The sequence below is a fragment of the Chlorocebus sabaeus genome, chromosome 11 (genome assembly GCF_047675955.1).
Source record: "Chlorocebus sabaeus isolate Y175 chromosome 11, mChlSab1.0.hap1, whole genome shotgun sequence".
Taxonomy (NCBI): Eukaryota; Metazoa; Chordata; class Mammalia; order Primates; family Cercopithecidae; genus Chlorocebus; species Chlorocebus sabaeus.
In genome coordinates, this window is record NC_132914.1 from 36,975,840 (window position 1) to 36,995,992 (window position 20,153).

General features: G+C 34.3%; 1 protein-coding gene across 4 annotated transcripts in view; it reads right to left on the bottom strand.

Moving 5' to 3' along the window:
* ABCD2 (ATP binding cassette subfamily D member 2) overlaps positions 1 to 20,153 on the bottom strand; it is a 65,975-nt gene that overhangs the window by 36,116 nt on the left and 9,706 nt on the right. For all 4 annotated transcript variants that reach the window (XR_012094481.1, XM_008002878.3, XM_008002877.3 and 1 more), the window contains exons 3-6: positions 17,628 to 17,743; positions 14,791 to 14,959; positions 13,939 to 14,033; positions 10,301 to 10,446 (exon numbers count right to left, since the gene is read on the bottom strand). Coding sequence is in view for 3 of the 4 variants with exons in the window: in XM_008002878.3 (XP_008001069.1) it covers positions 10,301 to 10,446; positions 13,939 to 14,033; positions 14,791 to 14,959; positions 17,628 to 17,743 (526 nt within the window). In the remaining variant the exon portion in view is untranslated. The remainder of the gene's footprint in view (positions 1 to 10,300; positions 10,447 to 13,938; positions 14,034 to 14,790; positions 14,960 to 17,627; positions 17,744 to 20,153) is intronic.

Below are 20,153 nucleotides of genomic sequence, written 5' to 3' on the forward strand. Positions count from 1 at the left end.
TGATTATGGTTTTTTTAAAGTTGTGTTACTAATGTCTCAAGGTACTTTTATACTTTGCATTATATTCCCACTTTTCTGCATTAACATTTAAGTAATCTGACAGTGATGACTTTTTTGGTAAAATGTGTTGATGTTTGTTAGAGTTACTTTTTTATTATTCTCTAAGACAAAGCTACAAAGAAGGGGAAAGCATTGAGAAGTGTTAGTTATATCTTTGTGCTTGGAGCCTCTGAATGACACAAAATTCTAAATATTTCTTAAGTTGAGAGCAAAAGACCAACTCAAATCCAGAGGAGGAAAGTGTAACATGAAAGGTCTATACCTATATACAGAGGAAACAAAATTCTTAAAATAATAATATAAAATTTAATTGGAACAATAGTGATAAAAATTTTTCAACAATGTTAACTGTATTTAAGGCATGAGATGTGTTAAGTTTAAGAATAATGTACCACTAAGTACTGCTGTGTTGTCATAGCAATAAGAAGTTAGCAATCTGAAAGGCATAAAATTTAGCTATCAATAATTCGTATAACTATATATGCTGGAACCAATCATGGCATCAGGTTTTTTCATGCATAGAAAGAACTAGATTTGGGTCATTTATAATATTCTTTAAAAAAGTGTGATAATAAGAAATATTCAAGTGAAAATAGACATTTACTATTACTTAAATTATATCTTTTGGATAAGATATTTCTAGGTTCCAAAACAGAGATGAGAATAGCCTCTTAAGAGCAGGGAAAAGGTTTATTTCCAAGTAAAAAAAATAATATTAGGCCAGGTGCAGTGTCTCATGCCTGTAATCCCAGTACTTTGGGAGGCCAAGGTGGGTGAATCACCTGAGGTCAGGAATTTGAAACCAGCCTGCTCAACATGGTGAAACCCGTCTCTACTAAAAATACAAAAATTAGCCAGGTGTGGTGGGTGGCACACACCTGTAATTCCAGCTACTTGGGAGGCTGAGGCACAAAAATCTCTTGAACCCTGAGGACAGAGGTTGCAGTGAGCCAAGATTGTGCCACTGCACTCCAACCTGGGTGATAGATAGATACACTGTCTCAATAAATAAATAAATAAATAAATAAATAAATAAATAAAATTAGTGGAAGGATTATTAAAGTATTGCTAAGCTGTTAAAAATGCAAATTCTCTAAAAGTCAACTTTAAGAGTGTTTATCATTATATCAGATTATCATTTAAATTGCTGATATTCGACCTATAAAAATTGTAGTTCCATATGGTTTAATGTAATAATACTCATAAAATGAGAAAAGCTTTTGAGTGAGAAGGGAGTTGTTTTCATTATTAGTTTTATAAATGAGCCCTCAGAAAGTTAAAGATTTTAAGATGTATCTTTAGCATTTTTCCCAGCAATAGAAAGCTATGGAAATTTGTGTTTACATTTATAGATCTATTTTAAAAAGATTTTAAAAAACTGAACTGTACCAACTACTACACAGGAGGAACTAAAATGTACAAGCTATATTTCTGTCAACCGACTGCCCAAAGAGATTTATACAAAGGTTACCTGGCTGTAAGTCTAACAGTCAGAAAGCGAGGAATAGAAGTCAATTTGCTACAGCAATGTTACTAAGCCTTCCTTGTGGTGAAAATAATTTTCTAAAAAAGGACATGCTAAATGACAGATATTTATCCTCATCATAAAGAGGATTTTGCAACATACCTACTGCCAGCAGCAAAATAAATAGATTGCTCATAATTAGTGTAAGGTACCAGACTGACTTGGCAGTAGAAACCAAATCTATGGAGATGTTAATTCATTCATTCAATACTTATCAGATATTTATTGCACAATTACGATATATTTAGTAGGATCCTGCCAGTGCTATACAGAGATATGTGGATGCCTTTTCTAGCATTTAATCTATAAAAGTTTGTTCAACAGTGACTCAACATGGGCAAAGTCTGTTCCAGTACAACCCCTATTCCCCAAACCAGATTTCTTTGCTTTGAGGGCAGCAGGACAATGGATATGTAACCTACATATACATTGGCACAGAACATAGGTATAGAGTTCTGTGAGAAGCTCTGGATTAAGCCACGTCACATTCCTCCTTTATTCCAGTGGCTTTTATAGACCCATATTCCACTCAGCCAGTGGTCTGCTAACCTGCCTCTTTCTTAAATAAACACACTCCTTGTCCTCAAGAGGTGCACCCTGTTTGCCTTTTTTTTTTTTTTTTTTTTTTTTTGAGAGGGAGTCTTGCTCTGTCGCCCAGGCTGGAGTGCAGTGGCCGGATCTCAGCTCACTGCAAGCTCCGCCTCCCGGGTTCACGCCATTCTCCTGCCTCAGCCTCCTGAGCAGCTGGGACTACAGGCGCCCGCCACCTCGCCCGGCTAGTTTTTTTGTATTTTTTAGTAGAGACGGGGTTTCACCGGGTTAGCAAGGATGGTTTCGATCTCCTGACCTCGTGATCCGCCCGTCTCGGCCTCCCAAAGTGCTGGGATTACAGGCTTGAGCCACCGCGCCCGGCCCCTGTTTGCCTTTTGGCAGCTAGATATTCATTAAGAATCTACAGGTCCAAAAGCTAGAGACCTATAGGAAAAATGAGATTAAGATATTTAAAACGGCATTCCCCAGATTCTTGCTTGGATCCTTTTCCAGACCACATCCTCATTTTTAAAATCTGAGATCTTGGATAAAAAGAAAAAAAGCAAGGATCTTACTGAGAATACTTTACCAGCACCCTTTCTTTCCTCCATAGAGAAAAGAGGCAAATCAGTTCTTCTGACCTGATCTCATGTGCTTTCTAGTTAATAGTCATCATCTGGTTTTATATGTGTAGGTTAAACAATGTTGATATATAACATAGAGTTCCCTGATCCCTACAAAGAAGAAATCTTGGATTTGGAAGTCATTTATATAGAAATAATAGAAAATGGAACGTCATAGTTTTTATTTTTTTTGGCTTATTTTTATGTTTATTCTTTTGAGATAGCATCTCACTCTATTGCCCAGGCCAGAGTGCAGTGGTACAGTCATGGCTCACTGCAGCCTCAACTTCCCAGACTCAATCCTCCCACCTCAGCCTCTTAAGTCGCTGAGACTATAGGCAAGTACCACCATGCCCGGCTAGTTTTTTATTTTTTGTATTGACAGGGTCCCCCTATGTTGCCAGGGCTAATCTGAACCCCTGGCCTCAAGTGATTATCCAACCTCAGCCTCCCAAAGGGCTGGGATTACAGGCATGAGCCACCAGGCCCAACCCAGAACTTCATATTTTAAAATATCCAAAAGGCTTATTTGGTGCAAGTACTTCTTAGTGCACAGGACAGTTGTGTCAATGTATCAAGCCCTTTCTGCAGAACTTCCTGAAACAAAACACAGTCTTCACTCTGTTGCAAGAAACAATCTCTTTTTTTGATGACGTAAAGGATAAGTCACAATTTTTTTATGCCATAATGCATCCTGAAAATTAAGGTTTGCTTGTTTTATATCTCAACAAGAATCCTAATTTAAAATTAAGGGACTATTTTTGAAAAATTCTTTAAATGTTTATAGAGAAATGAATTTTAGAAGAATAGGAAAGAGTAGAGAATATAATTCAATTTGAAAATGAATTGAACACCATTACATTTTTTAAAATTTCACTTTCATATGAGAATATAGCTTCTTTCACCTTAACATATCTGAATGATGGCCAAGTACCTATGCTAAAATGTATGTTAAAATTGACTTAATTGCCCTGTACATCCAGGATTGTGAAGACCTCTGCCTCCAAACCACAGTTTGATATTAGTACAGATCAGCACACCAAGAAAACAACGTTAGCTGGCAATACTTGCAAGGTCAGGATAAGGAGTAGTAATTTTTCATACACAAGCCCCTGTTGATACCAATAAGGCAAAATGACTTTAGGGTAAGGCACACCTGAGTTCATATTCTAGCTCCAGCATTTATCCACTGGAGGACTTAAACCTATTTTTCTCACAAAATAGGGAACTAATACCAACTTTATAGGTTGTCATACAGAAAAATAAGAAACTTACATAATATATGTAGAACTGTGACTAGCACACACTAATTGTTTGACACATTGTTAATTATAAAAAATAACAATACCCTAGAGACGCTCAATCCTGGTTCAAGATGCCGAGGACCCATCAGTTATCTCAAGAGGTCATAACATTCTCAGGATAAAATCAATTTTAATTCACGTAATTTTTAAACCACACACACTATATCATTAAAGGGAAGAAGCGGCAATGCCATCAAAGAAAATATGGATATCAAATAAAGATATCAAAGAAAACATAAATATACTAGTACTTGTAAAGGCTGAGATTTCATGTCATAGCTCTTCTTCCTTAGAAAAACAGTTGAAGAATACAATGGCCAGGTACAGTGGCTCATGCGTTTAATCCCAGCACTTTGGGAGGCCAACGCGGGTGGATCACCTGAGTCCAGGAGTTCAAGACCAGCCTGGCCAACACGGTGAAACCCCAACTCTACTAAAAACACAAAAATTATCTGGGTTTGGTGGTGGGTGCCTGTAATCCCAGCTACTTGGGAAGCTGAGGTGGGATGATCACTTGAGGCCAGGAGTTCAAGATTAGGCCTGGCAATATAGGAATACCCTGTCAGTACAAATAATAAAAAATTAGCCATGCATGGTGGTACCATGGTGAACCCAGGAGGTGGAGGCTACAGTGAGCTGAGATTGCGCCACTGCACTCCAGCCTGGGTGACAGAGTGATGCTCTGTATCAAAAAAAGAAAAAGAAAAAAGAAAACGGTTAAGAATACAGACATTTTTGAAAAGTGAAGACAAATTATAAAGATATTTTGTTATTCCTCAGAAAATCAGGAAAGTAATAGAGATTTTATTATGATTATCTGAGAAAATATTTAAGATGAAAAACAGTAGGGTTTTTTTCATCATAAGAAGATGCTTAAATAAGATAATCTTATTAATCTGAAAATGATAGGCAGTGAGTACAGAAGATTTGTATTCAAAGACTTCGTATAGTCTAACTCTGGCTCTGAAATTCCATATAATGCTAAGTAAAGACTATAATCCCTTTGAAATTCAATTTAATTACTTAAAAATACTCTATTTAGCATAACTTATGCAGAGAATAATTAATATGTATTATTCATGCATAACAAGATAGAAATAAAGTTATTATCTATATTTAATTTCCTATATACTCTAATTAGTGATATTACCATTCCTGCTTACAATCAAATTTAAGACTTTTATGTTGCATAAAATGTTTTTATGTTGCATAAAACTTTAAAATGTGATTCATAACTTTATTTATTAAGTAGTATTTATATTTAATCAAGGAGATAAAGTAACATGGTACTTTAGCATACAATCCTGGGAATGAAGTAGTAGTTAATAGCTAGAAGTAAACACACATTGAGCTGATAAGTAAAATGTTACTCATAATTTCAGAACATCTTCTGTAAAAAGGAAACAAAAAATAATGAGTGTTGAGGACGCAAAAGCTACCATCATCTTTTATTATGCTTTTTCAGAAGCAATTTAACATATAAAATTGTGTCACTTACTTCTAGAGAGCAGATTGAGCTCCTTAGCGAGAGACTGGGAAAATGGCAAACATCCAAAGTACTAAAAAAACCTTAAAAAATTAAATCAAAGAACTTCAGCTAAAAGAAACAGCGCAGCAATGAGTAAGGACCGAGAGGATGAGCACTATTATTTCCAGTATGTACTGATGACTTCTTATTAGTGGGGATGAGTCTAATAAATGCTTTCTTTTCTCAGCATCATGTGTTAGAGGAGAGTGGGAAAGAACAGTATGCTATCCAAAAGTGTCCAAAAAAACAAAAACTTCTGCTTACTTGAATCTGTGGTATTTCTTACCTATTTAGAAATTTGAGAAACTGATGCAATCCATGGCAACTGTTCAAATCCTGAGTTACTTTCAAAACTCAGGTCAAATTGACACACTGTTCTATTTTTTCCTCATTTTGAATATCCATAGCATTTCTTGCCTTTCTTGAGGCACTTATTTCTGGTTTTTATTTCAGTTAGTTGAATGTTTTTATGTATAACTAAATGATACATAAACATCATAATGAGACTATATCCTAATTATTGTCTATCCTAAAAAGACTAAATGAAAAAAATTGTATTTCTCTTACATGAAGCAAAATACTCCAGCTATTTCTCCCCCTTTTTTCTTTTTCTTTCTTTTAAAAAAAATTTGATCAGATTTAATTCTACACTTATAATCCTTCTTTCACTTTCCTAACCTTTTGCTTCTCAGACTCCAAAGTCATGGATGGACAGAAGTTTATACAAGTTACCTTTTTGTACACCATTATGGGAAGCCTGAATCTATTTCAGATCTTGTGGGCCTTAGTATTTGGGCCTGTATAGTAAGTCTGAATAGTAAGAATTATGATTAAAATTTCTTTTTCAAGATATTTCTGCCAAGGAAGGGTAGGTAGTAAGAGCATAAGTGTTAGAATTACATGATGGGTTGGTGCCCATGGTGGAATTGTTTCCAGGACCCCAGAAAACACCAAAATCCACAGATGCCTTTATATAAAATGGCCATAGTATTTGCACATAACCTACACACATCCCCTTATATACTTTAAATCATGTTTAGATTACTTGTAATACCTACCACAATACAAATACTATGCATTGGTTTTCTGTTTGTATGATTTTTTATTGTTATGTTGTTGTTTTTAGTGTTTATTTTTAAAATATTTTTTATTCATGGTAGGTTGAATCCAAGGATGTGGAAGCTGCAGATGCAGAGGCCCGACTGTAATGTGATGTATGCAAATTATCTTCTGGAGTATTATTTTTAAAAACTAGTACAAAAGAAAGCAAGATTTTGCTCTGAGCAAAATATATTTTGTCAGCAAATATCTATTATCATCTAACTTTCTTCCTTCCCTCCCTTCCTCTGTTGCTTCTCTCCCACTCTCTCTCTACTCCCAACTCCCACTAAATATTCCAATTTATTATTTTGGTGATTGTTAGCATACTATAAAATTTTGTTAGCAGGTGAACAAAATAAACAAATAAAAGGGTGGGTTTAGGGCTGTCATGGATGAAGACAGAAACTTACCAGGGGATTAGGAAGTAACAAATAGACCATAAATTAGTGGATTTGTGAAAGTGAGAGCAGGGGATCGCAAATCTCTCCTTAGGGAATGGAAAGACAGATAAACTGCAACAAGAATTGACAGAAGAAATTCAGAATCTATATCCAAATGAAAGACTTTTCCTGAGGTCAGGTATGGCTAATATAGAAGAGAGCAGTGGGTTTCAGTCATCACCTTAAGGAGTACATTCCCATGGCTCAGAAACTCAAACAGCCTAAAATTTCCAGAATACTCATTTAAAGTATTAGCTGAGAAATACTAAGCATTTTAACATACACCATTCCATAGATTTAGAATGGTTAATCTACATTTTGATGAAACATTTCTTTCCAAAAATGTATCTGATGCTCCACTAATGATGATATGTCATCATTAATAAAGATAGGATAAAGGGAGGCTGTTTTGAAACTAATTTATCTGCCAACGTTTTTGTGTGTGTGTATTTTTCAACGAAAGCCAAGATTTTCTTTTATCTGGTTCTCATTATTAACACTCCTAAAATACTACATAACACTAGCTGGGAAAACATTGAGGTGGTTTCATAATTTCTTAGGAATTCAGGTTTCCAAGCTTATGAACTGAACTATAGCAGCATTCTTTGTGAAGATTTGGTTAAAAAAATAAATTGCCTAATATAGTTAATTAGAACTTTTCCTTAGTGGTTCACTTCTTTCTTCTGTGCACTACATGACATAATTATAAATCTACTTTTACAAAATATACTCTATTTTTCTTCCATGGAAGTAACAATTAACATACATTCTGATCAATCCATAAAGAGATTCATCCTCTACCCAGAAGTCTTTCAATCACAAAAAGTGAATACAGGCGGATTATTGTAAAGGTCTGTTTTATGACTTGTGAAGTTCATACATAAGTCTCAATTCTATATTGAAATTTTATTTTTTTGCTGCTAAACTAGTAGTTAACTTATATTCAATTATTATGAATTAATACAATAAGTTAGATTATATATAAATATATAATATATATTTTAATATATAAATATTTGTATACAAATATATTTATATTTATATATATATATTTGTGTGTGTGTGTGTGTGTGTGTGTGTGTGGGGTGGAGTTTTGCTCTTATTGCCCAGGCTGGAGTGCAATGGCGTGATCTCAGCTCACTGCAACCTCCACCTCCTGGGTTCAAGTGATTCTTCTGCCTCAGCCTCCCAAGTAGCTGGGATTACAGACATGTGCCACCATGCCCAGATAATTTTGTGTTCTTAGTAGAGACGGGGTTTCTCCATGTCGGTCAGGCTGGTCTCGAACTCCTGACCTCAGGTGATCCGCCCACCTCGGCCTCCCAAAGTGCTAGGATTACAGGCGTGAGCCACTGCACCCAGTCAGATTATAATATTTACTAATGAGAATATCAGAAGGCAGTTACCTACCAACAAATATTTTGAAATACATTGCATAGCAGCTTTCTTTTACACCATAAACATATGTAAGATTATTTTTAAAATTTACTTGAAAAAATCAGCAGCTTTTAGAATGCAAGAAACAAAGACTACATTTAGATTCTCAGTTTACATATGCATTTAAATAAATTGTATGGTTTTTGCAAGGATAATGGTCCCATAAAACTTTCAACATATACCCAAATGTTCATGTTTCTAAAAGTCATAGAATCAAGGTAAATGACCTTTAACAGTAATCATTAAAATACATTTTAGCCTTAAAAGTAGAGTTCTCATTGTTATTTTTCTCCTTAACTAGATTGTGGTTGATTTATTTGCTTAGGCAACAGTAAATTTCCTAATTAAGAAAAAGTTTCCTAGTAATTTATGTTTGTTACAAAGTAACATGGTCGAGTATCTCTGCAAGCAAAGGGTAGAATTTCTTCACTTTTGTATTCTCTGAAAATGTCTTATACTGTTCAGGTCAAAGTTATATACAACAACTATAGCTAAAAATAGAAAATTTTCTTCATAATTCTATGCCTTCTAACCTAAATAAAAAAGTAAAGTCAGCCAAGCATATTAATGTCTAAAACAGAAACTTTTGGCAGTATAATTTAGCTTTCAGAATCAGAATGTTTCCCAAAGGAATTGAAGGCATAGACAGAAAGGGAAAATATTTCTGGTGTCACAAGATGTTATTTTGTGTTAAATACAAATATCTATGTCATTGCTTATGTCCAGCATTTTCAGCCAATGCAGTTCTTCATTTTCCTATATTCCAGGCAGCTTCCTACTACCACCATAGGTCTTATTTTAAAGAAAAAAGCCCACAAAACCTCATCTGCCTAACTACTATGTCTGGTCTAAAAATTAGGCCAGTACACAGGATTGTACAGTACATTCAGGCAAAGGCACAGGGACAAAAGAGACATATGAGAGCACCATACTTGATGTGACTTTTATGTTTGTGTTTGTACTATACTTCCAGCCTAGGTGCTTGTTAGATTCCACAAAACAGTCCTCTGACATAGTAGGAGTGCTCTATGGAATGTCTATGTAACCAGGATGATGACAGATGGAAAAATTACTGGGTCCAATTAACATGAGGAAGTTCTTCAAACTTCATCTTCTCTTATCCACAATGAATATTCCAAATTCTCAGTGTATAACTTTTAATTTTAGACCTTTCTAATTGTTCTCAGGGAAGACGACAGCTAAAGAGCTCTGAAGAAATAATGTTCTTTTTCTGTGTTTACATGATTCTCATTCTTACAGTAAAAAAATTTTACTTAAGAAAGTTATAAATCATTAAATAATCATATAGCATAATTGTAAAGCCTATTTTATGGAGGCTCAAATAGAAATGAACAATTTTAGAATATATGAATGTATGCAGCTTGATGGAGAGAGCTGTATACTTATCCAGGTGTTATTTTTTTTCTGTGAGAAGAGATAATCTGACATCTCAGGCAATCTAATCGTTCTCTGGAACAGCCTGCTTGTTATTCCTTGAGACTAACATCTGCAGTCTCTGTGTATTTATTCCATCTAGACAGACGTGAAAATGAAAAGAAGTGCTATTGTCCTAGAGAGTATTACAACCAAAGCAGTAATAAAATATGTTGGGCTAAGTGAATTTTTATTTCTTTAATAGCTTCTCTTAATAAAAACATTCTTAAAGATATATAAACTGAGGAGCTTGAGGAATCAAGACAATTCAAGAGCAAAAGGACATTGTTTCTTGTAATGTAAAAAGATATACCTACCTTTGTGGAATATAAAACATATGTTGAGGGGGTGGTTTATAGAGGACTCCTTCATACACAGGCCAGAGCCCACTTAGAATTCTGAAGAGAGAACTTTTCCCACAACCATTGGGACCAGTTATCAAAAGATGCATTCCTTCTTCTACCTAAAGTAAGAAATAAAATTACAAACTGCAATAGTTTAAAATGATTTCTTTTGGCAGCACCTAAAAGTGAATTATTTTTTTAAAATGTTCAAACACATGATAACCCAGAATGGGCAAGAGATCAAGGAAAAATATTTCAGGGTTGAGAAAAAGTTTGGCTTTTGACTATTCTCTGAAGCTAAAAGCATCATTACATAATTCAATTCCAAAGGAAATGAATCTTCTCGAAATGGGCACTGGCTTTCCAAAATTATAATTTGTTATCAGATACCACATACACATAGAGAAAAACAACTGCTTGGGAAATAAGACAAATCATAAAAATTTAAATAAAAATGTGGGATGTAGTGGCTCACACCTGTAATCCCAGCACTTTGGGAGGCCGAGGCGGGCGGATCACGAGGTCAAGAGATCGAGACCATCCTGGCTAACAGGGTGAAACCTGTTTCTACTAAAAATACAAAAAATTAGCCGGGCATGGTGGCAGGAGCTTGTAGTCCCAGCTACTCTGGAGGCTGTGGCAGGAGAATGGTGTGAACCCGGGAGGCAGAGCTTGCAGTGAGCCAAAATCAGGCCACTGCACTCCAGCCCGGGCGACAGAGCAAGGTTCTATCTCTAAAAAAAAAAAAAAAAAAAAAAAAAAAAAAAAATTGAAATAAAAATGTATTACATTATATTTTGATATTAATATTGGATTAAATTTACATTGAATTCAAATACAACTGAAAATTAACTGCAGTTAATAGCTACAAATCACAGTTATCCAAGGAGTCAGCTGGGTTGTTTAGTTTTATACTTCAGCAGTCTGAAATGCTACAAAAATCACAAAAGCCCATAATCAGAGAGAGAAGATGATTCAAATTCTGCTTTATTCACAGATGGAGGAAATACCTTTAACAAACCAAGGATAGAAGAAAGAAAGAGGTTTGTATTTTAGTCTCATGTCTAGGGATGAATTAAAATACACACATATAGAACATTACGTATATATGAATAATATATATATAATATTCATAAATAAAACAGAGGTTATTTATTATTTATTGGATGATTCCGTTTATTTTCTCTTATTATTGACATTTAAACTGTTAAATTTCAAGAGTTCCCATTCCACATAATAGGATGAAGAAGTTGTCTTATTACGGTATTTAAAGGGTATAGTGAAGAACAAGCAATAGAAACACCATTTAAAATTTATATTTACTTCTACCAAGAGCAAACGAAATTTTATAATCAGTGATACCCAAAAAATAAATATCAGAAATTTACAGGATGGCTGTAGATCTAGCTTTGTTTAGAATGGACACCAATATTCAAGTATCAATAATGTAGAATATATCATACTGAAACTCAAAGATGAAAGAGTATTATATTGCTAGCATACAAGAAAATCTCACGAAGAAGCTAGAAAAAATTAATTTGTTATCTGCCTGTGCTCTTCTACTAGAGAAAAAGCTTCCACTAGAGAAAAGTTAAATTTTGTAGAAGCGTAAATATTTTCCAAATGATTTTTAAAAAAATATATACCATGGTGAAAAGCACATTGGCAAAATATTTTAATAAGGCCATTCTCTATTAGGAATTCTCAGAAATTTAATACATTTTGAGGGGTAATTGGAGACTTTCTACATTAATATTAATATTTTCTCAGCATAAAGTTCTCTGATGCTTAGAATTCTTTTGTCTCACACTCACTAACTTTTCTTCTGTAAATAATTTTTAAACTTTTAAAAATTCATATATATATTTATTTATTTTTTGAGACTGAGTCTTATTCTGCCTCAGGCTGGAGTGCAGTGGCATGATCTTGGCTCACTACAACCTCTGCTTTCTGGGTTCAAGCGATTCTTGTGCCTCAGACTCCTGAGTAGCTGGGATTACAGGTGCCTGGCACAATGCCCGGCTAATTTTTGTGTTTTTAGCAGAGACAGGGTTTCACCATGTTGGCCAGGCTGGTCTCGAACTCCTGACCTCAGGTGATCTGCCCACCTCAGCCTCTCAAAGTGCTGAGATTATAGGCATGAGCCACCATGCCTGGCCTGCAAATCATTTTTTAATTCTGAAGGCTAACAAAGGTATGAGATCCTTTCCTCTAGAAACTTATTTTTCAATCTATGCAGAGGACACAGAACTTCCTATTATATTTTAGGGACCTGAGAATTTAAATATAATTCTCTGAGTTAGAAATAAGTAATTATGAAGAAAGTGTACTTTACTAACGCGTGTCTTTGTACAACTTCAAATCTTCTAAGATACTTTCACTAGATTGAGTATTTTTAGTTTAGTTCATTTTATATAAAAGAAACTTCTCCATATTTTTCTGCAGAAAGAGTGTGATATACCCACACTAATGCAGTTAGTAAGCAAAGCTCAAGACACATACACTATTTATTTAATAAATAGAGCAACAAGAGTTGATATTATAAAACCTATCCTGACCAAAAAAAAAAACCCTCTCTATAAAATCATAAACTATAAACTGTGAAACCATTAATAAATAGTTAAATATGCTATGTATGCCATTAGTACCTAATTGGTACTTGTGTTCAGATCCTAGTAATTAGACCACCCTATAGGTCTATACATGGAAAAATAAAGTCTGACCAAATTGCAGCTAAAATACAATTTCTTTAAATTTACTGACACAGGATTTTACCCTGTTCGATGCTACTCATCCTCTCCTTTCAACTCTCAGTAACCCAAAGCATTTGCATATACATCTTTAATAATTAAACCTTGACTAAAATCCACACTAAAATCATTAATTAGCATATGTTTGTCATGTTTGCAATTATTTTATCAAGTCAAATCATTTCTTTGTTTGAACCTAGCTCAACTTGCTATATTATAGTCATTAATGCTTGTCAGCAAATTATTTTGTGTTTCAATCCCAAAATGTGTGTTTGAATTTTATAATGCCTTGAGTCAGAGACTCAGGTTTATTGGATACTTTTACTTTTCAGTTTTTGTAATCAGTACACAAGAATAAGAAATTATTGTCAACAGAATTAAAAACTAAATTCCAATCCATAGATCTTCTGATTATAATAGTACATTAGTACATGTAATTTATTTTAAAAATTTAAGTCACAGAATGTATATTGACAAAATTAAACTTGCTAATGACATCTATTCATATTTTAGTAAATATATTACAGCATAGGCTTTTTAAAAAGTAATTTCTATAGGGCAAAAAATGAAAATGTATTTCCCGATACAAATTTCTGATGAAATTTCCTATTGTTCCCCAAAATTACCTTGTGCACTATAATTTTGATTTTCGACCTGGCAATAAAGCAGTAGAAATCAAATTTCTCTTTTCTCTCTGCTTTCTGAGGGGTAACTGCTTCTGTAATTGAGCCACTGTGCATACCTTTCTTGATTTCCCCTTTCCAAATGCTCCTCCAAGTATTTAACATAAGGTACATGAATTCTGAGTTGTTTCTATTAGTGTGATGGCAACAATCAGAAGATTCTTGAATATCATCTTACTTTGAAGTTTAGCCTGGAAGCCACCACTTCTCCTGCTGGTGTAATTATGGGAACATTTTCACAAATAATTCCATGATCCACATCGATAACTTTTCCTGTAATTAAGAAGAAGTGTAAGATACAAACATTATCATGGGTTTCTGATTAAATAACTTAAATTATAATGCAGTCTAACAGGTAATTTCAATTATAAAGATAATTCACAGTAGTAAATTACAGAAACAAATGTAAATATAGATATCCAGACCTGAGACAAGGTTTAATGTAATGCAAATTTGTACATATTGACACATCTACTTGGAATATCTTTCTGAGAAACATTATTTTATAATAATCGAATGTCAACATCATTACAATAGCAAAGCTATACAATCTGAAATAACCCAGCCCTAATTTTGACAAATACTCTATTTCCCTAAATTAACATTTCTATAGAAGAAAAACCACAGTGCTGCAAAAAAGGGAATTACGACAGAGAATAATGCAATTTAAAAAAATATGTAACCAAACTTAAGTTTAGAAACAGTATTATGAAGAACAACATGACATTAGATCGAATTCTATTTGTTAGTTGAATTTTAAAAGCAAATGATTCATTATGCCATATGTTCAGTTTCCAAAAATAATTTGGAAATTTGTGTCCTAAATAAAAGTAGCATAACACTGTGTTTTTGTGGTAATATCAGTCACCACCCCTCAAATTGCAACACTAATATTAGGGATTGCTGTTTAAATAATGTTGGTTATTTAAATGTTGGTTCCTTGTAACTACTAAAAGCTATCTTCTTAAACTTTGGTTCTGTTGATAAACACTTACATGTAGGAAAATACAAAAGCACTTGAGTTTAATACCTTTAATTGCCAATATGTCACTGAGCGGTAATTCTACATTAGCTCCATTCTTGCTATGGCTTTCAGACTCTTGAATGACAGCAGTTCTCTTATAAATGCCTCTTTTTACTTCATCAAAGACCCAAAACATATTATACACTCGAGCAGTGTAGCCTGCTAATTCAGTTACCTGAAAGCAATGCAGAGAGATAAAATAGAATTACTAGACCCAAGACAATAAATAAATAAATATGTAATCATATAAGTTTCTTGACTTAATGTTGAAGATCCTATCGTATTATACATGAGTTATATAATACATCTGAAAACTAAAACAAATGACAGTACAAAAGAGCACTATAATACCATAACATGTTTGATTGAAATTATAAAACATAATACACAGATTTTAGAATATTAATGAGAGTTAAGGATCATTCAGTCAAATTTCTGATTTGGCCTCTGTTTACATGATGAAATTCATTTCCAATAAATTAGAAATTTTGTGGAAAGCTTAAGGTCATTCAATGAAATTATAATCTTTTATTTTTTGTATCTTTTTTCTATTTAAAATAGAAGATTTTAAGTAGGAGAAAAGTACCTTTTGTCCTATTATGAAATGAATGTTTCCGAGCCAAATTGATTGTCAAAATTACTATATTTGGCAGGATACCAACATTGAGAGCAAGCTCAATGAAAAGCTTCAAATCCTTTTCAGTATAATTCCCAGAATCCAGCTTCTTTTGAAGCCAAACATGATCTATATGCCCAAAGAAAAACATTAAATATATTCTTTTTTTTCTAGGTAAGATTATAAGATGAGCTAAATCTCTACTTTAGTCCACAAAGCTCAATGGAATGGTGCCTTGTTCCTATTCTTTCAGCTGTTTACTTTGGTTAACCTACTGCTGTTTTTCTATTAAAAGAACACCTTGTTATCAGGGTACTGTGAAAGGTGACTCATTTCTTATCAAGAACATGTGTCTCAATGAAAAAGAATGCACAAGAACTAAGGATAGTTCTTGCACAAGAATGCACAAGAATAATCAAGACATCTCAGAAATAAATATTTCTTAATAAATTGCAGAATAATACAACAATGCTGACATTTGTGTAAAATTTCTGTGTATGCAAAACGTAAGCAGTAAATGTGTAGGTATTATTATTAAAAGCCTTCTACCACACATCTCTACTGAGAGATCTGTAATTACACTATTATTTCATTTCTGTATGTTAATGTTATAGCTATTTAAATGATTTCTAATGTTATCTAGAAGAACCTCTTAGTTGCCAAGTAGAGGAAAACAAATTTAAAGATTAACAAAATATGGATTCAAGTGAAACCTGGGCAAATATAAATATTTGCATAGAAAAGAATTCCAAAACCACAAGTAGAGGTCAATTCAAGAAAGGCAGGAGGCAATGAGTCAGTGGACCAGGATGGAGTGTGAAAACAGCAGAAGTGTCTGAAAAAAACTAAGAATGTGCCGGTAGACAAATTACTTTGGGGTACAAGACAGGGAATTTGTCTTAGAACCCTAACTCTACAAAGGAAACCTGGTCCCTCTGGCGCTAGCAGAGAAGACATGGTGGGTGCTTTCATGTGCCGTCACAGCAGTACAAGAATTTTTAGAAGTGAACGTTTTATGATTAAAAGTCAATTCAAGCAAAATAAGGCAAAATGCAATAATTTGTTGAGTTGGAGACAGTTTAGAAAAACTAATTGATATCATTTCTCTAACTTAGCACAGTGTTTTAATGTGTGATAAATAAAATCTTGATTTGTCATTTAATTTTAATATTAAGTAATTTATTACATCAACAAATCTATCCCAAAGACTGTCTCCAGATTATCAACATTACTATTTGAACTTTTTTAAAAAATTGAGTTGCTTGCTAGCCCTTTGTAACTCTTTTATATAGTTTATTCAAGGCTGACTTAATATGCAGCTAAATTTATAATGATGTTCTAGAATTTATATTAATATGATAGCCATAAGAGTAATTGGTAGTGAGAATAACTTTTATGGGAAGATTATATAATATCTGAATTAAATTAAGTAATTTTAACATTGGTCCTGTGGTATCTGCAGGTCTTATTATTATTTTGTCAACAAATATTTATTAACCATATACAGTATTGCAAGTATGAAAATGGATATTAGGAATGTAGAGATGAGTAAGACAGTTCCTGCTTTAAGGAGCTGAGTGGTGTGATGCAGGTAATATAGACAGTTATAATGTGGTGAAACATCAGATATACACTGAGATGGACACAAAAGAGGAAGACCCAAACTCCGCAGGAGGAACGCGGAATGGTAAGAAGGTATTACCCATTTAACAAAGGAAAGGTAAAAGCTTGCAAGATATATAAGAAATGTTATTAGCTAACATTTATTGAGTGTTTAATATGTGCTGTTTTAAATATTCTACATGTATCAGCTCACAACAACCCCACAAGTCAGTGTTATCATTATCCCCATTCTATAGATGAAGAAACAGAGACACAGACACATTAGGGAACTTGACCTAAGGTCACATAATTTGTAAATACTGGAGCAAAAACGAAAATTTAGGCACTCTGCCTCTGGAGTTCATACCTAAGGGTTTCTTTACAATGTAAAACAAAGATATCATACTATAGAGAGACAAAGAGAAGTAACAATTGATAGTATAAAAAACAAAGGATATTAGCAGCATTACACTGGGGAGTTGCTGCCCTTAATCTTGATTATACTCAGCAATTTTGGCAGAGAAAAGATATGCTTCCAAAATACTAAGTATATTTGGTAATTGACATTTTGCTTGATTTTCATAAATTTTATTTTAATCGAATTGACAATAAGAAATGCAAGTACCTCTTTGTATGAAGACATAATCCTTTCAATAGCATCAGCTCCAGAGGCCAGTAAATTTCGAGCAGTGGTAAAGGCTTCTGTCCGTTCACTAACCATAACTTGCTTTTGGCCATCCTCTAGATATAAAAGCAAATTACAAAACTATTGAGTTTTTTTTTTTTTTTTTAGTAACTTATTGTTTTATATTATACAAACTAAATTGTGGCTAAAACAACCACATATTAATTTTTCATTAGTAGTAGCAATTTTCTAGAAATATAATGAATCATTGAAAATTCAGTGTTTGGGCCAGGTGCAGTGGCTCACGCCTGTAATCCCAGCACTTTGAGAGGCCTAGGTGGGCGGATCACTTGAGGTCAGGAATTCCAGACTAGCCTGGCCAATATGGTGAAACCCTATCTCTACTAAAAATACAAAAATAAGCCAGACGTGGTGGCGTGTGCTTGTAGTCCCAGCAGCTTGGGAGGCTGAGGCAGGAGGATCACTTGAACCTGGGAGGTGGAGGTTGCAGCGAGCCAAGATCATGCCACTGGACTCCAGCCTGGGCCACAGAGTGAGACCCCGTCTCAAAGGAGGGAAGGGAAGAGAAGGGAAGGGACGGGGAAGGCAAGGGGAAGGGAGGAGGAAGGGAGGGGAAAGGGAAGGGAAAGGGAGGGGAAAGGGAGGGGAAGGGAAGGGAAGGGAAGGGAAGGAAAGGGGAAAGGAAAGGAAGAGAGAGGAGCAGAGAGGAGAGGAGAGAAGAGAAATAACAGTGTTTGTATCAGATTTTGTTTAAACTTCCTCTTGTTTTATTACTTTTCCAAAATGAGACTTGGTACAAATAAATCAAAAGGAACTAAGACTATTTTCATTTAGCATTCTTTCAACCCTTTCCATATTGGACTCCCTGCCCTGAGGAGGGTGCAGTAAAGTACTACTGGGCAGCCTGGCGTGGTGGCTCATGCCTGTAGTCCTCGCACTCTGGGAGTCCGAGGCAGGCAGATCACTTGAGGCCAGGAGTTTGAGACCAGCCTGGTCAACACGGTGAAACCCTATCTCTACTGAAAAACCGAAAATTAGCCGGGCATGATGGCAGATCCCTGTAATCTCAGCTCCTTGGGAGGCTGAGGCACAAGAATTGCTTGAACCTGGGAGGCAAAGGTTGCAGTGAGCAGAGATCACGCCACTACACTCCAACCAGGGTGACAGAGAGAGACGCTGCCTCAAAATTAAAATAAAATAAAATAAAATAAAATAAAATAAAATAAAATACCTACTGGGCAATACAATAGTATTGATCTGGTAATTAAATATTAATACTACTAACTAATAAGCACGTATTTGTGGTGTGGTTTCTTTAATAGAAATGTAAATTAGCTGATTCTCATAATATAGTCTCTGTCTACCTTTCTCAACCATCCTTCACCCTATGCTCCAGCAGCACCCCATACATGACATACTCTGTTAATCCTCTGGCAATTGTATATGTGATTTCTTTGGACTTTAATATATTTTCCTTCCTCTCTTGCTTAACTTTTTCTCCTTCTTTAAGAGTTAACACTTTACTAAAGGTTTTCCTAGGAATCCTTGTCTCTTTCAGTGAACTTTATTTCTTCGAAAGTCAAGACTGTGTGTTTTATTCTTTATTACTAGTATTCAGCATAGTGTCTAACACATAGTACTCCTTAATGTGTATTGAATGGATGGATGAGTAGATGGATGGATGGATGGATGGATGAACATCCAAAATTACTGTCAATGGAGAATTATGGTTAACAGCTAGGAATCAGACTAGGTCTGAATCTAGGCTTTATTCCTCATGAGCAAGTAGTAAGGTAAGTAGGCAAGACACTTCTCCACACCTATTTTCTCACCTGTAAATGAGGTACATAACTATCTCAAACAGCTCTATCTCTTAGGGTTCTAAGGGTTATTGGTGAAAACCAAATAAAGTGCTAGTCTAATACGTGGCCCACAGTAAGTGCTCTAATTATCAGCAGTTATTATTGTTTCTAGTTGTCGTTGCTATTATTGTATATCCACTCAATTTTTGTTTTAGCATTCAAAATTACATTCTCCAGGTTGTTACTTTAATCTTTTTATCACTTTGATTCTCTAGCTGGTCCTTCTATAGATTATCTTCAAATTTCCAAACTAGATATTATAAATTAAGGAAGAAAGTAGCAGTGATATAGATAGCCCCATGCCCATTTTGATATTTAGTTCACTCTAATTTATCTCAAAGGATTTCAGTGCAAATATATATTTTATGCCTTGTTGTAATTATCAGATATTTTTACTTTTTTTGCACATAGACAGTTCAACTTATTTTGAAAGGGATACCTGCACAACATAAGGTAAAATTCACCCAGCAAGTTTTTACTGGACACCTAGATGTGCAAGAAATTAGGCAAGATACTGCAGGACACAACAGGAAGAAATTTGATTTTCAGATTTTATTTTCCTGAGGGGGCTTATAGCTTGGTAGAAGAGAGATGTCAAATTCCTAAACAATTATGTAGTGAAGTCTGGATGAGTTAATGCAAG